This window comes from Temnothorax americanus, unplaced genomic scaffold, assembly GCF_048541705.1.
Source record: "Temnothorax americanus isolate GAGA-0224 unplaced genomic scaffold, ASM4854170v1 Scaffold28, whole genome shotgun sequence".
Taxonomy (NCBI): domain Eukaryota; kingdom Metazoa; phylum Arthropoda; class Insecta; order Hymenoptera; family Formicidae; genus Temnothorax; species Temnothorax americanus.
The window spans coordinates 2563526-2584817 of NW_027509421.1; the positions used below are offsets into that span (position 1 = coordinate 2563526).

A 21292-nucleotide genomic window follows, 5' to 3' on the forward strand; every position below is an offset into this window, starting at 1 on the left:
GTTGAATATATGATTTAATACGCAATATTTCTTGGTTTGGATTGGTAGTTTATTTTATATGCAATCAGATAGTCAAATAAATTTATTTATCTTTTAGGAAGTTATTCTGGAAATCATTCAAATTGGAAATCGTCCAATTTAAGCAGAAAAAATGAGACATTTAGGGAAGGTAAAAAATGTTAAAGTCTAAACATGCACAAACATATTTCTGACAATTTGATAAAATTAAAAAACGATTAGGTTATATTTACTCTTTTGGAGAAGCGGGACAAATTTTAAGTTATGTTTTTGATTTTAAAAGCTTTAATAGAAATATGTGTGTATCATGCTTACTGGACCACAAGGCAATTCTGATCTTACAATATACAGAGTGTGTCCCAGACCTGCCGTGCCATCCATTAATGACAGATACCTGAAATTTAAGACAAAAATCCTGGCACGGCAGGTCTGAGACACCCTTGATATATTAATCATTTAATATATTAATATGCGAATAAATTATTAATGTTTACTACATTGTTATTTAATTGCATTGTCAGATTTATCTACAGAATGTTGAGTATATATTTTTATTAATCAAAATTTATAAAATTGGCAGAAAAACAAGATTTGATGAATATCGCAGAATTGACTGACTCCTTTCTTTAACTTATCAATTCCTGCAACGAAACTGCCATTTCTCGGTCTTGCTTTAGTCGTACATTTTGAACAATGCAACCCAAAGCGTGTCAGTCGCAGAAACGTACGAATATTAATTTAGCTCGGAATCCCCCGCGTCGTAGGCAGGGGCGATCCGCCGTTTCCAGACTCGAGCGTACAAATGGGGAGAATTGCGAGTGCACACACGTACGAAGCGACGAGGCATCGTGAATCGGCGCCGGTGGTTTCGATCGAGAGAATGCAAATTCGTCTGAAGCTCTTGGAAGACAGTAACGCAACGTTGACTCTCAGAAATCGTGATCTCATCGCGGAAAATAAGAGCCTGACGAAGCGGTGAGATTATCACCGCGATTAATTAATTTATTAAATTATGTGTTTGCTAGATAAAAACCGATGTAATAATATCACATATATACAAGCGAGTTTATTCGCATTTCAATAAATATCAAATTTTAAACAAATCCTCTGAAGATAAACGATCTGCAGGCTGGAAGAGGACGCGACTAAAATGGAGAAACTGCAAGAGAACGTGTCATTATTGCAAAACGAACTTGATGAAGAGAAAGTCAAGCTGACCGAGGTATTAATGAAACAAACAGTAAAAACAATATTTATTAAATATAAGGAAAAAAAATTTATAAAATACAATTAAATATTATATATGCAGAGATACTGTTCTAAATCTTCAATGTTTAGTGCATAGATATTGTAATAAATAATAAATGACGTGAGAATAAAATAGTTACATTATTATATAATAATTAAGAATTTTTAACTAATAAAATGTTTAATTAGTTTCCTAAATTTTTTTAATATTTATTCTTTCTGGGTATAATAATATTTTATTATACATTATTATATTATTATTTATTGTTATAAATTTTCTCTTCTTTTAATTAGAAAATGCAACACGTTTGAAGATTTATAATCAAATTTTTTTCATATAAAAAGTTTTTTAACTAGTATTTAAAATTAAAATTAATAAAGTTATAAAGAAAAGATGATAATCACAAACTATCCAACACAATTTCAGGAATCCAAAACTTTAATTCAAAACTTTGTTATCGCTTCAGTTTTGCGCGGACATCTTACATAAAATATAAGAAAGTTTTGCACATTTTTAAATGTAAAAAAAATTTAGCCTGTCCTTCCATATAAATTTCAGAAACACGACGAAAAGTGTCTAAAAAATAAATGTACTTCCTCGACGAATATAGTTTCTAAGACTGATCTCGGATTACAAGTTTGGGAAGCCTGCAAAGATTGCCATGGAGAATTGGAGGGATGCCAAAGAGAATCACTTACGCGGATCACTATCACGAAGTAAGTTCTCCAGCGAGATTGAATTTGGGTGAATCTATTTCATGTCTCATGTTATTGAATGTCTTTGTGTCAAGCAATATGAAATAAAGTTATTAATAAACAAGATTAGATGGTCTATAAAAAAAATCAAACGTAATTACGTTCAACAACATAGGATCTAATAATTGTCTCATCACATATCGTAACAAGCAAAAAAATTGTGCAAATTAGAAATTCGCACTTGGCTTCCTCATAGAGGAAGTGATGTCTAATACGCACATTGGCATCGAAAACTCAAAAAACAACGGTTGATTAGTTTTTTATGCAAGCTTTATATGCTCTAGCTTTATATGCGAGCAAAATTATGGACCTTTGATCGCGTATAAAACTGAATCTAATCAACCAAATCTTAAAAAATTATATATGAAATATAGGGGTAGAAAAGACTGAAAAATATAATAAAATGAGAAATTGATCGATATCTCAATATTTGCGGAAGTTAGAGCAACCACAGACATTTCTAAAATAATTCAAAATTTTTTTCAAAAAGAACCCCTTTACCGATCATCGCCAAATTCAATACCAACTTTCCTTGAATGATACTCTATCGATTAAAAAAAAAACATCCCGATATCTCAATATTTGCGGAAGTTAGAGCAACCACGGACATTAAATCTGACATACACACACACAGACATTTTTTTAAGACAATATTTCAATGTTTTACAACGATCTGAACATATTGGCAGAAAAAACTCAAAAACCAATCTCTTCGTTGGTTTCTTCTACCTCTATTTCATATATAAATCATTTAAATTTGGTTGATTAGACCCAACTTTATACGCAATCAAAGGTTCATACACGAAAACAAAGCTTCCTCTATGAGAAAACAATAATTAATTTTGAAACGCTCCATATTAATTATATAATATCTTAGTAGTATCACACAGATAATTTGCAGAAGTATTATAATTGTACTTTTTCGTTGCTGGTTTTTTTTACACAATCAACTGAATATACTAATATTACTTAATCAGAAATATATTAGTATTACTGATATTAATTAACTTTAATTGAAATGCAAAATTGTCAAACTATCTGTATCTGTATCTTAAGATGAAACTTCATTCTGAGAGTATCTCATTTAATACATTTTTTAAATATAAAATTCATGAAACTTAAACCACTTTTGTAATATTTTGCATTTTCATACAATTTGCTCCAAGCAAATTTACTTAAATTTCCGTCGACTAAGAAGCTTACTAAATAAATAATAATGAAGATAAAGAGCGTATAATCTCTTTTGATCTCTTCTTCTCTTATGGAAGGCAATCAGTAAGCTGATAAAAATGTTTTGAGAGAGAGATGCTTGAATAAATTTTGAATAAATTATTTTTATTATCTTAATTTTACTGCTGTATACTCTCGACCTTCCGCGACTCCACCTTCGATTTTGTTCATAACTCGCAACTCTTATCGCGATTAGATCCGAGTTTGAGTTACTGGAGAAAGATATGCGGACTTTGAGGGACGCCGTGATCACCCGGGAAGAAGCCTGGGATAAAGCGGTGGAGCGCGAGCGGAATTGTCAGCAGCAATTAGCACGGCTCACCGCGGAGGCGATCACCGCGCGTCACCTTTGCGAAACTCGCCAGGACGAACTTCGCGCGGTTATGGATACTTTGACGGTAATGCCGATAACCGACAGCTCGATAGCATATTGAAAAACTTTTAGCGCGCTAAATTGACGTGCAGCGTGTCGCGTTGATGACGTGTGAACCATTTTATATCGAGAAAGATTTGAATTAAATATCTCGGATATCTGTAACTCTCGGTCTTAATATCCCTAAAGCCCGTATCAGACTATGGATTGGGATTGAGATTGGATTGAAATTTGACCAATCAGAGCAAAGTTCACTAAACTTGCGATCAGTTATCTTTATTCTGATTGATTAAATTTCAATCTAATCTCAATCCCAATCCGTAGTCTGATACGGATTTAAGAGCACAATACATTGGCAACATGTTGGCTGAATGTTGATCGTGTATTGGGAATGTCTTGGCCAATATTTCCCAATGTAAAGTTAATGTTCGTTATTAGTAAAATGCAAGTGCACTGCTAATATTTGCTAAAAAAGAAAGAGCGCCTATACTTTACATTTACAATGTATTGTATAGTACCAATATGAGAAATTAGTCTATATTCAACATAAAAATTGGATATTGTTGCCAATATTGCTGTAATTAAATAAAGTTGTGCTACTAGGGAATATTTAATTTACGCAAGCAATATTTATAGAACTTAATTAATTGTTTATATAATATCTATTTGCTTTGGGGTTAACACGTTGATTGCCGAATACGGAGTTAACTCACAGCAATCTACAGTCGTCTACAGATAGATGCCAGTTAGTTTGCCGATTCGATTTCTTGAAGGCAAAAGTAAAAACTTTACTGTTTTGATTTAAAAAATAAATAAATATAATAAAGCAGAATATTAATATAATGCTGAAAAATGGACAAGAGTTATTTATCTCTTCGTACAGTAATAGTCAACGTGTTAAAATGCTTTTATGCATTTTTATAGACGAAAAAATAATGTATTAACATTATTAGTCCAATTAAAAATAATTTTGCCAATTTAAAAACAGTACTAATAAAACAAATACGTCGTGCTCTTATTATTCTAATAAAATGTTACTTGTTTCATTAATATTGTTTGTAAATTAACAAGATTATTTTCAATTAGATTGCTGTTAGCTAGCGCTGAAAAAACATCTTTTTATTATTATTATTATTGTGCCTCGCTACGGGATTGGCGATCACACTTAATACGCGATACTTGAAAATTACAGTGATTATATATTTTTTATCGTAATATACATCGCATCGTGATATAATAAAGCTCACATGTAAATAATTTGCATGTTCAAGAGAATTTTAATTAACGCAAAAACAAGCGGATTTTTGTTTCGCATCACAGACCGTTTATTTCCAGGAAAAAGAGTCGGAGCTGAAAATGATGCAAAAAGAAACGCAGTACCTAAACAAATTAATTGCGAAGCTACACCGACGTCAGAGGTGAGCTTCTACTCAATTATACAGTTAGGTATTTTATTCATAATAAATCCGTCTACATCTCTATTATTCTCTCCATTTTTCGTTGTACAAGTTATTTGTTGCCCAGATGTACGTAATGCTGGCGCTCATTATGCGCTCATTATGCCCGCAGCGAGCTACATTTGCTCGGTAAAAAACTGATGTAAAATATCTTATACGGTCGATATCGCGATGAATAAAAAGCGCGAGCGATATAGCGAAACGCACTCGTAAATTCATCGCGAACATGGCGGACGCGTCGCGGTGCGGCGCTCCGGGAACGAGCGGGGATCACTTGCCTCGATTAATTCGTTGCGACGGCCCATCGGTCGCGTACTCCACGCTCTTCGCGTCCTAGGCGTCCGGGGGCGTCTCGCGATGCTCGTCGGACGAAGCCAATAACGCGGAATATACTCGGTAGATCGTTTGTTCGATCTCGCCGAACGATCGGTGATTCCACTTCGATTCGCCGCAGGGGACCGTCGTCACCGTCATGAAGTTGCCGCGGTCGCGGTGACGTCGCGTCGCGGCGGTCGCGTGACCGCGCGCGCCTTCGCGCGCTTTAAAAAAAAAGTCGAGAGATGAATAAACGATTTTCCAGCGCCAGCATAAACGTTTATATCTCTCAGGTAATATTTTGATCGCGGGTGTCGATGAATCTCGCATCTTTTATGTTCACTTTACGAGGTAACTTTTTATGCCGTTTGTATAGTCTATAAAGATAAAAAAAATTGCCGCAGTGCAATATGTCAAATTGCGGTGGTTATGTGACCGCGCCCTTTAGGGCCCGGACACACACTTTTTCGTAACAGTATAACAGTAAAGTTGCGACCAATCGCGTTGCTCGAATCGGGAATGTACGGCCGTACGTTCCCGAATCGAGCAACGCGATTGGTCGAAACTTTACTGTTACGTTACGAAAAAGTGATGGTGTGTCCGGGGCTCTAAGCGGGTTCTACAATCAATCGTATGTCGAGGTCGGATGTCGGAACGCAACCGATAGTCCAATGAGATAATTTCTTTTTTGAAAACGAATTTTCCTCATTGGACCATCGGCTGCGTTCCGACATCCGACTCCGACATACGACTGATTGTAGAACCGGCTTAAAGAAAAAGTTACCGCGAGAAAATTAGAAAATAAGGACGTGATAAATGTTTATCTTTGAGACGATATTTCGACCGAGGAGGCATCGATAAATCTTGCAGCTTCCGTGCCTATTTTGCGAGATAAAGTTTTAGGTCATGCATTTAGGTGTAGCGATGTACGAAGGTAAAGAAACGAATATGTAATCGTCGAACAATCGAAGATTGTTTTATACCCTACTAATTCGATATGAGAATCTATAATTAAGGATTAATTAAAATTAAATTCTTTTTACGATTTATGGAAAGTCAGTCTTTTTGCTGACTCTAACAATATACAGTCTCGCATAACAATGCGTTGCTCGATTTTCAAAGAGCTCGTTATTATTTCAGAGAGCTCGAAGAATACGCGAACGGCGGTGTAAGTTTCAGCATTAGCGAGAGGGATCAGAGATGCATCGAAGAGATTGCGCAGCGCGTGCGAAATTCCAAGAACAAATCGAAGGCGAAGCCCAAGTGCAATTTAGATAAATACCCGCGTTCGAATTCGAGCAGCCCTCGCGAGAACAAAAATGGGCAGGATCAGGCAGGTTCCTCGGAAGATCGTCGCAAATTAAATTTGTAATTGCAATTTCGTAAAATTAGTCGAATCGTTGTTTGTTTTACATATAGACTTACTGCAGGCTTCAAGACTAAATTAATATATTCGTTTGATTGTGAGTTCTTTAAATATCAGTATCACGAATCTTTTCCAATCTTTTTCATAAAAGCGGACACAAACGATCTCGATTTCAACACGCTGCCATTGTATAATTAAACAACTTTGTTCACGACGCTATTTTTATATCAACATGTTATTTTAATATGCTATTTAATTATATTTATTCTTTATCGAAACTCACACACACACACACACACAATAAATTTTGTATTTTCTCTAAAAAATTGAATCGGCAAATAGCTGACATCCATTAATAAATCGCCAACAATTAATGTACTAATAAGCTAAATCGTTTCGTTTACGCACGCATGACACATGATATCCGTGAAGATGTGATCTTTGTAATTTGCTCTGGCTGTTGAAAAATATGTACGAGACGTCTCACGAAAATTTCGCAAAGACTATCAATATATTCAGAAAACTTGAAAAAAATGCACATGAAATGTTTAAATATAAAATAAATAATTTTCTAAAGGCGGGCTCTGACGTATCCATGTTTACGATGAGAGGGACGTTTCCGCCGGTCGAAATTAAAATTAAAATTGAAAATAATACCTAACTCAATGAAAACTCGTGAGAACTTTAACGATCTGTGCTATGTTCATTTCTACCAATGTGGCTTAACTTTAATCTCGAGTTGACTTACTTTTTATCCCCTCTTTTCTAGTTTCAAGAATTAGAATAAGATAAAAAGTAAGTTAAACCGAGATTACACAAAGTTGATCCGTATTAGTATAGAAACGGACACTAGACTGTACGTGTACCAGATAGTGGCGAATAATTCACGGCGAATAAATCGACGTTTTGCAACGCTGAGTCGAAATATTTGAATCGTGAACATAAGCGGTATGTATATACATATTTGAATCCATTGTACATCCGCTGCATTTTGATAAATCGCCAAGAGCAACTTTGTGACGAATATCGATTTTCTTTGACTGCCTATAAACATTTACTCTATCGTCCTCCCCCACTTTCTACAATCGTTCCCTTGAGAATAAATTTTTAATAAACATACAAAAAATATATATAAGAAAACAAGAACGTTAAGTTAAAAAGGGGAAAATGTAAAAGTGTCTTTTCTTTTGGAATTTTTCCCGATCAATATTTCATCTCCAGTCATTATTGCGAACAGTGGCGTCATCTGTGACGCGAGAACTGAACGAAGATCTAAAAATTTTGACGTTCGTCCGGTTCCTGGGTATTTATATATGTAATAACAGTTGGGCGTGAGATAAAAAAAAATATTCCTCGCACCCTCTATTTTCTTTTATTTTTCCCACGATTTTTCTCGAAAAAAAATTTACTGTATTTTCATGATTATTTCTTTTTTTTTGTGAGCACATAGAAAAATTTCGTGCATCTCCACAGTGTTTTACGGAGGGATTTGCCTTGGCATTCGAGCCGGAGTGACGAGCTCAAAATTAAACTTGTGGAATTTAATCGAAATTCTGTGGAAATTGCAGAACTTGTCTATGCAGATTCTCGGCAACAGAGACGCGAATAAATAAACCAACATCTTTTATCTCTCTATGTCTGGAGAGCGTCGCCAGCAAATAAGTCCTAATGACTATATATAGCTTAGCTGCCGATAAACAACGCCAGAGATTAAAAAATCTGGTCGTTTGACGTGACCGGATGTTGACAGATTAATTATCACGTTAATCAACGAAACTGTTTCTCTCGCGAGAGAGAAACGCGTCGTTGGTTAATTTTTTGTATAAATTACGAGGTAGTTTATTTATTATATCATCTAGTCGCTAAAAATGCGGTTAATCCTCAAATCGAATCGATGCACGGTCCATATAATTAATATTTGATATTTTTTTTCATATTTTAATCATGATTTACTGATAAAATATTACACAAAATTTGTTAAACACAATTTCGAACTCAAATGCATTTAAACTCCAAAAATAATCGTCTGTGTACTTAAACAAAAAAATATTGTGTAAGTAAAACATAAAGAATTGCAGATTCAAATAACTCATTCTGCGTATATAGAAAGAAGCGTGTTAATCTTGATTTTCTAGCACGACGGGGCTTATGTCGCTTCGACATGACAATTTTTTGAAGACTGCGTTCGAAAAACAGTACGAATGATTATTAAAAAGCCAGACACTGCGATGTGACCGAGACAGATTAATTATCGCATTAATTAATCGGTTCTCCAGTAGAAAGTGCGTAGCAATATATATCGCACGTTTAGCTCGTTGTTTGTTAACTTTTTTTGTAAATTACGCCGGCCGGTGTTCGGCTCGCCACGATGCGATTAATCCTCAAATCGAATCAACGCAGGATTTATGTTATATTAATATTTAACAATACTAGCAAAAATATATTGCATCTGTGAAATATATGAATTCCGAACTCAAGTGCATCTTTGAACTCCAAAAATAATCGCCTATATATATATGTAAACAAAAAATATTGCATAAGTAAAACATGAGGAGAAGCAGATCCTAATAACTTTTATCTTGCACAGAAAGAGCGGTGTTAATTTTTTTTCCGATTTTTTAACACGATTTATGTCGCTTTGTGTGGCGATTTATGTGGCAAAGGCGATTTTTTGAAAGCTGCGTTCGAAAAACAATACGAATGATTATTAAAAATCCAGACACTCGATATATGACCGAGACAGATTAATCATCGCATTGATTAACGAAATCGGTTCTCCAGTAAAAAGTGCGGAGCAATATCGCATACAATTAGCTCGCTCTGTTCGTTAACTTAAATTCTTTCATATGCAGGATTCACATTACAGTACTCGATAATACTAACAAAAATATTGCAAAATTTGTTAAACATATATATATATATATAAACTCCGAACTCAATTGAGCTCAAAAGACCATCATCGTCTGTGTAAAACAGAACACATTATATATATACATATAAGTAAAACATATAAGGAATTGCAGAACTTGTAGAAATAAACCGTGTTAAATTTTATTTTTATCAATTTTCAGCACGACTTATGTCACTTGGCACGGCGCTTTTTTAAAAAGCTGCGTTCGAAAAATAGAGTGGAAAACGATAAAGAGCCAGCGGATAAGAGCAGAGAAATGAATGGAGAAAACCCGCTCCCACCGTCTCTCTCTCTCTCTCTCTCTCTCTCTCTCTCTCTCTCTCTCTCTCTCTCTCTCTCTCTCTCTCTCTCTCTCTCTCTCTCTCGCGAGATAAAGGCCGGACACTCGCGGAGGAAGTGGAAGAAAAAACGCCGGCATATAAATGGCATAAATTAAGACGTCGAGAGCAGCGCAGCGAAGACCACGTCTCGTCGACGCGGTCGGTCGCAGTCGTCGCTTGAAAATCGCGGGTGACCTGCGCCCGGGTAAAATCAATGATGAGAGCGTACGGCGACGGGACTGACGGGAGTGACGGGACGAGTGCTGACGGCAGCGCGACTCCTCCACCGTGCGACGACACCAGCGAGCGCGTCGTGGGTGCGGGTGCCGCTGCCGCTGCCGCCGCTTGGTCCGCCGGCCCGTCCGGCTTGCTACGTCGTACCCCCGGCACCGTTCTCCGCGGCGTGTACGAGCCGCTCGCGCGTCATCGGCACCGCGCGGAGTGTCATGTAAGCGCACGTGGCGGCGAGATGCCGTCCGGCTGCGAGGACATGGATCTCTGCACCGACAAGGTCCTCTCCAAGGGCAGGATCCTGCAGGAGCTCACGAAGGCCGTCAAACTGGTGAGCGACACCGGACACCCGGCTTCCCCGGCGGTCACCCCTCCGACCGACGCCGCGCGCCGCCTTCCCGGTTCCCGTGTACACGCATTACACGCTCGTTGCTCGTTGCTCGTTGCTCTGTACTGTCGAATTGTGCAACGGCAGCTCCTCCTTTGCGCACCTTTCCCTTCTCTCGAAAAAGCATGGGTATATCTCCCGCAGCCACGAGAAACCGATATGAGTTAACGATCAGTCGTCCGTCGCTCGGACGCTTAATGCACGCAGAAAAGAATTAAAACAGTGGGGAATGGGACGGTTGTAATCTCGGTGAGTTCGACCTCGGACGCTTATACATAGACGCGTGGAGAAATGTGTCTTTTAAACGACTCTTACGTCAGTTGTCAATCGCGGTCTCGTGCGAACGGCTATAGAGAGTACTTACTTTCGCGTGACTATACGGCGAGGCACCGGAGTTCGAACTCGTCGGCTCTGCACCGGTCCGTGCAAGCCTGTCATTCCTGACCTAGTGCCAGTCGCTTAAATTCTTCCTGTCAGGAAGATAAACGTGGAGATGATTTTACCACGCTCGAGATCGGAGCTGTCGATATAATCATGTTGGTTTTTGTCGAACAGCCCGAAATAAAGTGCGCACGCATGCTACAATTATTATTATTTCCGTAACGTTTAGCAGCATCTCTATATATATATATATATATATATATAGCTCGGAACGTTTCGGGATTCGTTAAATCCGCCTGCTGTCCCGGTTTGATTAGATTTAGAAACGGGTTCACACATGGATTTTCGTTAATTCATTTTGGAAAGTGCGACAAAAACAAGAACAAGAAAAAGACAGCCCGTCAAAGAATCCGTCGAGAGTTAAAAAAGAAGAGTGTTCGCGAGAGAGTAAAAAGTTCAGGCTAGTGACCAAGCGGACGCGAAGTTTCAATTTCGTTTCGGTGACGTTTCTTCGCACGTTGTGCACGTGAAGAGGGAGAAATCGGAGTACGTGTTCAAAGGTGATGTAACATATATATACAATTCGTGACGTTGTGACCTGAACGGAACGCTCGCACACAAACGGACAAACGCGAACGAGCGCTCGTGCTCGTTCGCAACGTGAATGTGAACGCGGTATATCTCTCGATGTCGGCCCGACGTATGTACCTTTGAACGCGAAATTTCTTCGCCTGGCGAAGAGGCGAGAGGACTTGGTTCGTTTCGCTTTTCCGCTCGGTAGCGACGAGCGACGAGGCCGCGGGTCGCGACGTGTGCCGAGGAGCGTCCAGGAGTGTGAGTCACACTTTCGCTGAAATCGACTGGCCGCCGCGCTGACATCTCTCATTGACAGCCGCGCGGATGTGCGTTGTTACGGGACAGCTGATAAAGGCTCCGTCCTTTTTACCCGAGCTCCCTTTTGTCGCGTGTCCTTTTCACTCCGCGAGATTATTGATCGCGCGCTCATTCCATTCTTGTTCGTGCTAAAAACCTCGTGTCGCTAAAAAAAGAACAGATCTAAAATTGACTCCTATATACAGTTTTGAATCACTTCTGGGTTGCGTCGGTAAAATTGTGAGGCGAATGGTGTTAGCTAAAAGCGGGTGTGCTCGTTTGAAAGTAAAAGCATCGTGAAGTGTGTGTAAAAGCATATTTTATGTTTCGCATATACGCAACAACCCTTTGTTTTCACCGCAAAGAATTTTGTGTTTGCGAGAAGAGAATCCATATGTCTCTGTAAACTTTATATGTGTATTGAAAATATTAAGAGCTTCGAGATTCATTAATGTTTCAACCATATTCTTGGTGCTTCGGCTCGATACATTTTTATTTTGTGTTATACGTACATTTCTGCATATCGATAACATTAACACGTATGTACATGTCTTGAGCAGGTCTACGCCCAAAGTCTCTATGGTACGGTGGTCTTGGACGGTGATTCCTGGCTGGTTTACTGGCTGGATCGTGCGCTGCGTCACGGACTTCGTGTAGAGAGACATGGATATTGGGGCACAGCTAGAGAACTTAGTCATCAGGACACGGTTGTGGTCATACACGCGTTGCAGAGTGTATTAACTTCTATAGGAAAAGGTATGGTTTTTGATATCTCGTCGCAGGAACAATGTATCGAACAATGGCTTCACGTCTGCACTTTTTGCCGTTTAATCTCTTTGATTAAAATGCACTGCGATAGAAGTACAATCGTGACTTTATCTTATCGTAAAGCTATATTGAACAGATTAAAAGCAGCGATGCCTTATTATAATTAAATCATGTGTTTTTACGTTATAGAAGTAAATATATAATTATTAAATGTGCTTAATTTATTTAAAATTATTTGACTTGGGAAAATGGTTTGTGATAAATTTTGGAATTTATCACAGAATTTTAAGCGTCTTTATTTGGGAGTATACGTTTGTCTACTTATAAAAATGCATCTAAACATAAGTATACTTTATTATAATTTTTTAAAATTAATATTCTTGAATCTTTTATATGCAGGTCGAGCATGGCTCTACCACACTCTAAGCGAAGGCAGTTTTGAGAGCTATCTGGCCTGTTTACTGCGAGACACGAAAACATTAAAGAAACAGTACTTTCCACACGCACTCGTGAGAGATGCTGATAAGACCAATCAATTGGTCAATCTTCTTGCCGGTTTGGAAAACGTGTCCTTCACATTGCAATTGGTACGTTATATCGATGTGATGAATAACAACTTATAAATAGTCTACAAAATATTTAGCATTTTTACGCAGAACCGCTCTCTCTTTCTCTGTTTAGCGTTTAGCATGTCGCATTATTTTTATTCCATTATCCCTTTGCAGATACTAATATCACCCCCTGGTTACACTTATCGCGCTAATGAATAACATCAATCACACAACAAGAGTCACACGCGTATATCCAGTTTGATAAATTGTTGTATTTAAAGTTGTAAAGGGCAAGAGTTTATCATATCATTTTATTTGCGAGTACACACTTTATTTTGTACGGCGCTACATATCGCTTAGTTTGCTTATTCATGGAAAATTTCAGCATAAAATACCGCTAGAAGAAAAAGATATTTACACAGAATTATCTGAAGTGGTTAGATTAATATGAAGTTGATAACTGTATGATGTACCGTGTAATAAAACTAATATTGTGTTATATAAACGTGTATAGGATGTGACATATCTGGACATTTGCAACTACATGCCACAGAGGCCTATGAGCGTAAATCCGTCTGGAACAGTCTTATCGTTGCATCTAAGATCTTCTAGCGTTTCATCGAGCCTAGCTTCTCCGGGCGACAGTGGCGTTGCGTTCGATAGTGACATGGATATTGCAAACGAAACTGATGGAAGCAGTTACAAAGAGGTAAGATGTAGATTGAGTCAAAATTGTGCGGAAAAAAAACTTCATAAACGTCGAATAATACACTACAATAAGTATATGAATTTCAACAGGAGGATTATCCAATGGATGATATTCCTAAATATCGGAATAATAGGTACAAGACGATTATCGACAATCGCATGGAGGACAATAAGAATTTTGGATCTAGTGATTCAAGCGAGGACGGTAAAACGCCGACACAATCACCGGCGATTACTAAATTTCAAGCTGCTATGATGACAAAAAATGATATAGTTAATCAGAATGTAACGCGAAAACTGGATGACAATGAAATAAATTGCTCTAGTTTAGAAACTCTTAAAGACTACGAATTCTACAACAAGAGTCTGGGTGAGACAAAATTGGATAAAACGAACAAAATTGATAATGGCGTAAAAGATTTCAGTAAGAGAAGCCCCTACTACAGCGACAGTCCTGCTTATAGCTTTAAGAAGAACGTGGATCCTCGTAATTCTTATCTAATAAATAACGATACGAATCTATTAGAGCTGAGCATGACAATTTCTGACTGTGACAACATGGATGCGCCTTATGGCATTCTGAACACGATCGATATGACCGACACCAGCATTCTATCTTCCTCCAGTTCAGAAGGCATTGTACAACGTAGGCAGCGCAAAAAGAAGCGGGGCGAAAGCAAGAAGCGAGTCAGCTTTCACGAAGATATTCTGAAAACAATGAAGCTGGAAGATGACGAGAATTTTGCCGATTTCTCCATGAGTTTCTTGCTGCCTAGTTCCGTTCTAAAGAGGGACGCTCAGAAAGGCAGATACAGTTGGTGCGCGCACGGAGATTCGCCGTATACGCAGAAGAACATGAATGCCGGCAGAAACGTGCACTCGGACTGCTACTCGTTCTCGTCGTCGTCGTCGAGCGCCTTCGAAGGCGATGGAACCGATAAGGAGTTGTCGAAACTGTGTATCGACATGCCGTGTCAGCGCAATTGCAGGTGCAATTGCAATTTATCGTTGTCGGAGCGCGGAGCGCCGGAGGGTCAAGAGGATCCGGGCAAGAGTCTGAGGCCTAAGATGGAAATAGAATTGGGAGAGAATGAGGCCCAGGAAGCCTACATCGTCGAAAAGGCGTACGGTAACATCGTCGAGGATCCACCATCTAAGCTGGAGATGCCGCAGTCGGTGAATCCGAAGAAATATGCCAGTTCGAACGATTGGTCGGACGCGGACAGCGTGACATCCGAGTTGGATGAACGCAAGAGTAGTCGACACTTGGTCTCACCGTCGAAGAAACGCAATATGACGGCGATACTAACGGGTGAGAGTAGCAGTAAGCTTTTAGCGCCGCCTTTGCGTCAGGCACCGTCGAAGACGTCGTTACTGAGCAGATTTCTAAAATCGATCACCGAGAGAAAGTTCGAGGTAAAGAAGAACAAAAAATCACCGAAGACGAATACTTTATACATCAAAGGAATCAAGATGAGCTACGATTCTTTCAAAGATTTTAACGATAATCTCGATAAAGAGATCCAAGAGAACGTGGCTGCCGAGAAGCAGGAATTCAGCGGCGAGAAAGTAAGCCTAAAGCTACGTGAACTTTTCAAGAGACATATCTATCGTGACAAAACGGAGGAGCTATATAAAGTATACAAAGTGCGAAGTTCGTACATGACAAATGGCGAGAGCAAGCCGATGATCGCGTTATTGACGGACAAAACGCTATATCTAACTGGTTCGAAAATGGACCATTCGTACAGTAATCAGTTCGTTATTCCTTATAATGAACTAGATGTTATTATGGTAAGACATGTTTAAATTTTAAATAACTGTACTTATTTCTCTTGACGTATGCGTGTACTTTGCTAATCGATATATATTTGTTTTATACATATACAGATCGGCCCGAATGCACAGAGTATTTTAATTTCCAACGCCGATTGCGAAATGCAATATCTATTTTCCACTGGCAGCTCGCAAACTACCTCAGAATTAATCGGCCACTTAGAGATGGCCATGAGACGATCGCCGACAAAACCAAAGCTTCCTGCTGTTAAAGAACTGAATTACGAAGATATGCACATTCTGAGGAATTCAATTCTTACTGATACAGCCGTGCATCCCGTACGTAAATTTATTTTTAAAAATTGTGAAAGCGTAGTTTTGTTCTTTGAAAAATTTCTCAAAATAGATTAGAAAAAAAATTCTAAAGAAGAGTCATCCTTCATCACACAACTTTTGAAATATCGTTACAAAATATTCCTTTTTTTTATATTGTTGTTTTATATGTTGTTATTTGTGCATTATTATAGAATCTACTTTGAATGTTTTCTATTGTTTTCATAGGATGAGAAAATAGAACATTACAGTCTTATTTATATGGAAGACGAACATATTTCGCCGCCTAGTACCCCGTGTGGGCCAATGAAAGAGGGCGATCTCATGTTCCGGCCACATACTTACCAGCACTTGCATCCGAACGCACCCACGAATCCCTGGGAGGCCGGCTATTTCGTTTTGAAAGGCGGAGTGGTTTATATGTTCACGGATTCGAATCAACGGCTTCCCAAGCGTGCTATACCGTTAAAAGGCGGCTTATGCCAAGGTTGCAGAAGGATTCCTAATTCTCATCGACCGCACACTTTCGAAATACTGCTGAAGCCCAACAAGTCGTACCAATTTGCTGCCCCGGATGAATACGTTGCTTCTGAATGGTTACAGAGCTTCGTTCAGAGCGCATCGGGTCTATTCGATAGTACGGAAAAGAGAGAGCCATTACCTTGCACTCTTGTCACGACTACGAAACACTTAGTAGCGATGAAAGAGGTCCATCCCGGCACGCAGAGAGGCCAAACACTCTCGTGCGCTTCCATCAAGGATCTAGCGGCATTTAGAGTGCCGTTGGTACAACAATCATGGTGTATACTGGTAAATATATACTAATCAAGAGTAAAACATGCATAGATTGTTAATTCCATGTCTTTTCACTAAATGGAGTTTGCCAATAAAACTTATGATATGTCTGCAGGAATTCGCATGTCGAGAGGTGCACGAAAGTAGCGGCGATTGGGTCATATACTTCACGAATTATATTGAGCTCTGTGCTTTTAAAGAGGTCTTGGAGACATTGTGGACAGACGCAAACTTGGTAGGATACATCTCGCAAGCGGTGCATCGCGCAATGTTATATGCAAGTGCTAACATAGTCTCTCAATTTTCACAGGGTGAGTTTCCTATGGCGACACTTCCACCGGAGGATAAATTACAGCGACGTTGCTCGGATGCCAGCAGGGACTTGGAACACGCCTGGCGGTACTTGCTGCCACCAGCTTTAGAATAAATGGAAACTGTACCGGTAGACAATATATACACCGTCATTTGAGAAATTATTTTATTATATTGCCATAAAAAAGATTCATAAAATATAACATAAAGCAAAACTCTCGTAACAACGCATGCGAATATCCAGATCACTATATCTGAGAATTCGAACACTAATATACGTATGCCAAAGATATAAACTGCTTACAACATAATATGAATCTTATTTGCTTCTATTACAAATTTAAATGCCATATATTTATCTTGGAACTAGAACAATTTATTGATGTTATTTTGTGGCTTATAAGTAGAATCATAGATATATATCCTTATTTGGGCTGATTTATGGCATATAATATGATAAATTTCTAATTTCAAGATACAAATATATGCGCAATATAATCTTGTTATATTGCGGTGTTGATGAGAGATTGAGCATTATCTTGCATATAAGATGTAAGTTGCCTCAAACGTATAGATAACTATTTAAGGAAATCGCAAAACGGTGCATTATCTTTCTTGTAGTGTAAACCACCATAATAAGCTACTATTAATTTAAAATGACGCAAAGTGTAATATAATGATAATTGATAACTGTGAGCCATTATTGATTACTATATGAATGTCTATATATTCACATGTATTGAAGAGATGAACCAGTATGCATTTGAATACGCACGATTGATATTAAAGTAGATATTTATCGTCCGAGATAATATTATAAAATTCAGAATCACTTAAAGCAGCTTTGACAAAAAATAATAGTACTTTAGAAATCACTTTTTAAATTAGGTATATGATTTAACATTCCTGCTGCTATTTATAAATTATAAATCGATTTTACTTTTAGTGTCACGACTTTCTACATATCACCTTGTGGTATGTCCTAAAGTCGTAAAATTTTAGTCTTTCAATTTTTTAAATGTACAAGTGAAATATGAGCATAATAATTGTATTATATGCATTACGTATTAATTTAGTTCAATATAATACAATATTAAATTGTTTCTCAAATATAGGTTGTATCAACTTATGTTGCGTCATACGTTGTATTAAAATTTTTTAATAATTGTTATTTTATGTAATAATAGCGAATTAAAGTTACACAAAGATTATACCAAAATGATTATAAATAATTTACGCTTCAAAAATTGGTTAGTTTAAATATGCTTATACTCTAATGATATAAAAGATGCAATATATAACTACGATATATAAGAAAAGCTGTACATGAAAATGAATTTTATTTGTGATATAATAATAACACATATACATATATCGATATCGTTAACGGGAATAAGATATTTGTTATGATCTTTTTAAGTTATAATTTTGTGTTACCAAAGCTACATGAACAGATGCATTCCGAATATTCTTGTGAATAAATATTTAAGTTCTGCATTATTTCATGTAGCTCTCTGTACGTGATTGTGATATGCTGTTAAGTAATACATGTCAGCTGTTGTTAAGTTCATGAGATTCCTCTGTGAGATTTATGTAAATTAAATGAACAAGTACCACGCGGAGATAAAATCGGTTTTATATGTTAGCGCTGTGTGAAAAGTATGCGGAGTTAAATTTTCTACAAGTTAGAGCCAGCATGTTTTAAATATTATATCCGTATACCTTTCACATACACAAAAAATTCTGTATCACCATACACAACTTGCAAGTTATGATAAATAGAAAATTAATAAAAGTATATAAAGAAAATTTGTTTGAATGAACATATTTTATTTTGTTCACCTTTTTACATTACGTGGAAGTACGATACATTTTGAAAAGAGGAAAAAGAGAATAAAGCACCCTAATCGAATTCATAATTTATATACGTTTCAGTAGCAGCAGATATTTAAAATCTTTTACTTTATATATTTTTATTTTGTACCATATTTTTAACTCTATATCTTCATTTCTATATCTATCCATTTTATGCATTATTTAAGAGGTTTGGAAGTTCTTCTTAATAATATGATACTTTTTTCCTAATTATACAGTAAGTAGTATAATATAGTTTTGCAAAGGTAATTAATGAAATAATTTGAATAAATGTAAATTTTAATAGACACGATGAAAAAAAATACTAAACATATAAACTTATGAACTGTATTAACGATCGGATATCTTACATTCACAAATGTAACAGATGTTCAATAATTTGCTGCCCTATTAACAGGAATTGCGAATTACACAGGTACAGTATGGCTTCTTGCTCTTTTAGACTCTTTTACCTTTTCTACATTAACATTCGGAAACTGTTCTTTCACAGCTTCAAGATCCAGATTCGGGAATTTTTTCATTAACATTGCGACACGATTATTGTCACGTCTGAAAACGAAAATTATTTTTTTTTTAAACGAAAATGAATAGATTGAGAGACATATCACGGTGCGTGCATATGCGTTAAGCGGATAGAAAAGACAATTGTTACGAACGTTATCGCTCTGCGTTTCTTATTCCAAAGTTGCTCCCTGTACAAGCGTAAAAACTTTCGAGTCGCGTATCCGCCATAGCCAAACATGTGCAACTTATGCCATTTCGTGTTTACGAACTTTGGGATGTTATGCTGTCTCATTCGGTAATAAAACCTTAAACCTGAAAATAGGTAAAAAAAAAAGTCAATATTACCATTACAATTTTTTTCTAGGAGCAAACTCCTTTTTTAACTCTTAAATATACATGGCAAGCTATAATTACATAAATTGCACGGATTTTATACCTAAGATATTGTAGACCAGTTTTCCAGGACGCTCTCCCGTCTCTCCAGTCTCGAGCAAGTGATACGCTCTGTTTCTTTCGCGAACGACTGACTCCAAGTTACTCATGCTGTCCTGAACTTTGTCCAAACGTTCGGGATTCGGGAAGATCTCGAATGCTCTATTGCACGCATTTTCCATGGTCATAAGCATGTTACGTTCCTTCAATAACACGTACCTAAATTTAAACAGATTAAATCCATAAGACATCTAAAGAAAGTTGACAAACAAGCAACTCAGGACAAACAAATCTCACCATAATTTATGCAAGTCGGAATTGCTCTTCAACCTCAATTCATCCTTCTTCCAAGACCGACCCACTCGCACCTCGTTCTTTCCCCAATTTTTGGGATCGTCAAAGAATTCCATCAAGTCACGGCGTCCCGATGTAAGATGTATAAACGCGCAGTGCAAAACTGGTGCGCTGAAAAAAAAAAAAACACATGAAAAAATCGTTCGAGACTTGAATCTTCATTCTTATCGCTATTTGAAGCAACTCCTGGCGCCGAACACGTGCTCCAGTTTCACTTGTCTCACAACATCAACAAAGATGCCACGTTTTACCGCCAAGTGCGTGCGGTAACAATTCCGCAAATCTCGAGTGTCAAACGATAAAGGATCGCTCGGCAAATAATTCGTATGTCATACGAGAACTGGACGATTACATTACACGGCGAAAATATTTCTAACATTCTTACAAAGAAGGAAAATCGCACTGCGGACGCAGGGAGACCGGCGGACCGGACGAAGTAACACAAGATACGAGTGTCGCAGCTCTCGAGATGGATGCGATACGAACCTGCGGAGAAACGCATGTTTGGCAGGAGTGATGACACCCGGAGCCAAAGACAGATTCGTGAACAGTTTTGTTATGCCGTTCATGCTCGTGCCGGCCTGCACGGCCTTTATAAGCGCCGCCATCTTCTCCGCACTGCTCTCTCTCTCTCCCTCTCTGTCGCTTTGTTCCACTATAATCTCCGACATCTCCGTGTTCTGCTTCAATTTCTGCATCGAGGTACACTACCGCTAGGTGGTACATACGTCCATTTTCGAAATTGGTACTACGTAGCCACGTTCATTTTCCGACACTGCCGATAAAACATCATTTTGGTGCGCGTCCGTGCTACATCTGTAAATGTATATATACATATGTAAATCTTAAACTGATCTTCAATCAATTACAATCGAGAATATTTATATCTTACATGTATTGATAAATATTAATTTATTTTATATATTTATATATTATATGTTAAATATCTCTAATATAGCCCTAGCTCTCTCCCTCTCTCACTTTTTCTTTTTAGGCCTTTATTATGAAAAATTTTGT

The 21292-nt window shown here is 37.7% G+C and overlaps 3 protein-coding genes across 3 annotated transcripts; 2 read left to right on the plus strand and 1 right to left on the minus strand.

The window, feature by feature from the left end:
* Positions 1–737: 737 nt before the first annotated feature.
* Positions 738–6769, plus strand: LOC143899584 (uncharacterized). Its single transcript, XM_077409953.1, has 6 exons — positions 738–993; positions 1147–1240; positions 1826–1983; positions 3449–3650; positions 4961–5043; positions 6538–6769. Exons 1-6 carry the CDS (start codon positions 821–823, stop codon positions 6767–6769), a joined length of 942 nt encoding a protein of 313 aa, XP_077266079.1. The 5' UTR covers positions 738–820.
* Positions 6770–10108: 3339 nt separating this feature from the next.
* On the plus strand, positions 10109–18933 carry Prd1 (pleckstrin homology domain-containing protein pruning defect 1). Its single transcript, XM_077409955.1, has 9 exons — positions 10109–10556; positions 12428–12623; positions 13035–13222; positions 13701–13895; positions 13985–15688; positions 15785–16009; positions 16232–16813; positions 16914–17033; positions 17109–18933. Exons 1-9 carry the CDS (start codon positions 10209–10211, stop codon positions 17223–17225), a joined length of 3675 nt encoding a protein of 1224 aa, XP_077266081.1. The 5' UTR covers positions 10109–10208; the 3' UTR covers positions 17226–18933.
* On the minus strand, positions 18920–20988 carry Mrpl47 (mitochondrial ribosomal protein L47). Its single transcript, XM_077409956.1, has 5 exons — positions 20762–20988; positions 20219–20386; positions 19926–20140; positions 19642–19801; positions 18920–19534 (listed from the first exon to the last, which is right to left on the minus strand). The coding sequence occupies exons 1-5, from the start codon at positions 20971–20973 to the stop codon at positions 19393–19395; spliced, it is 897 nt and encodes a 298-aa protein (XP_077266082.1). The 5' UTR covers positions 20974–20988; the 3' UTR covers positions 18920–19392.
* Between the last annotated feature and the right edge of the window lie 304 nt (positions 20989–21292).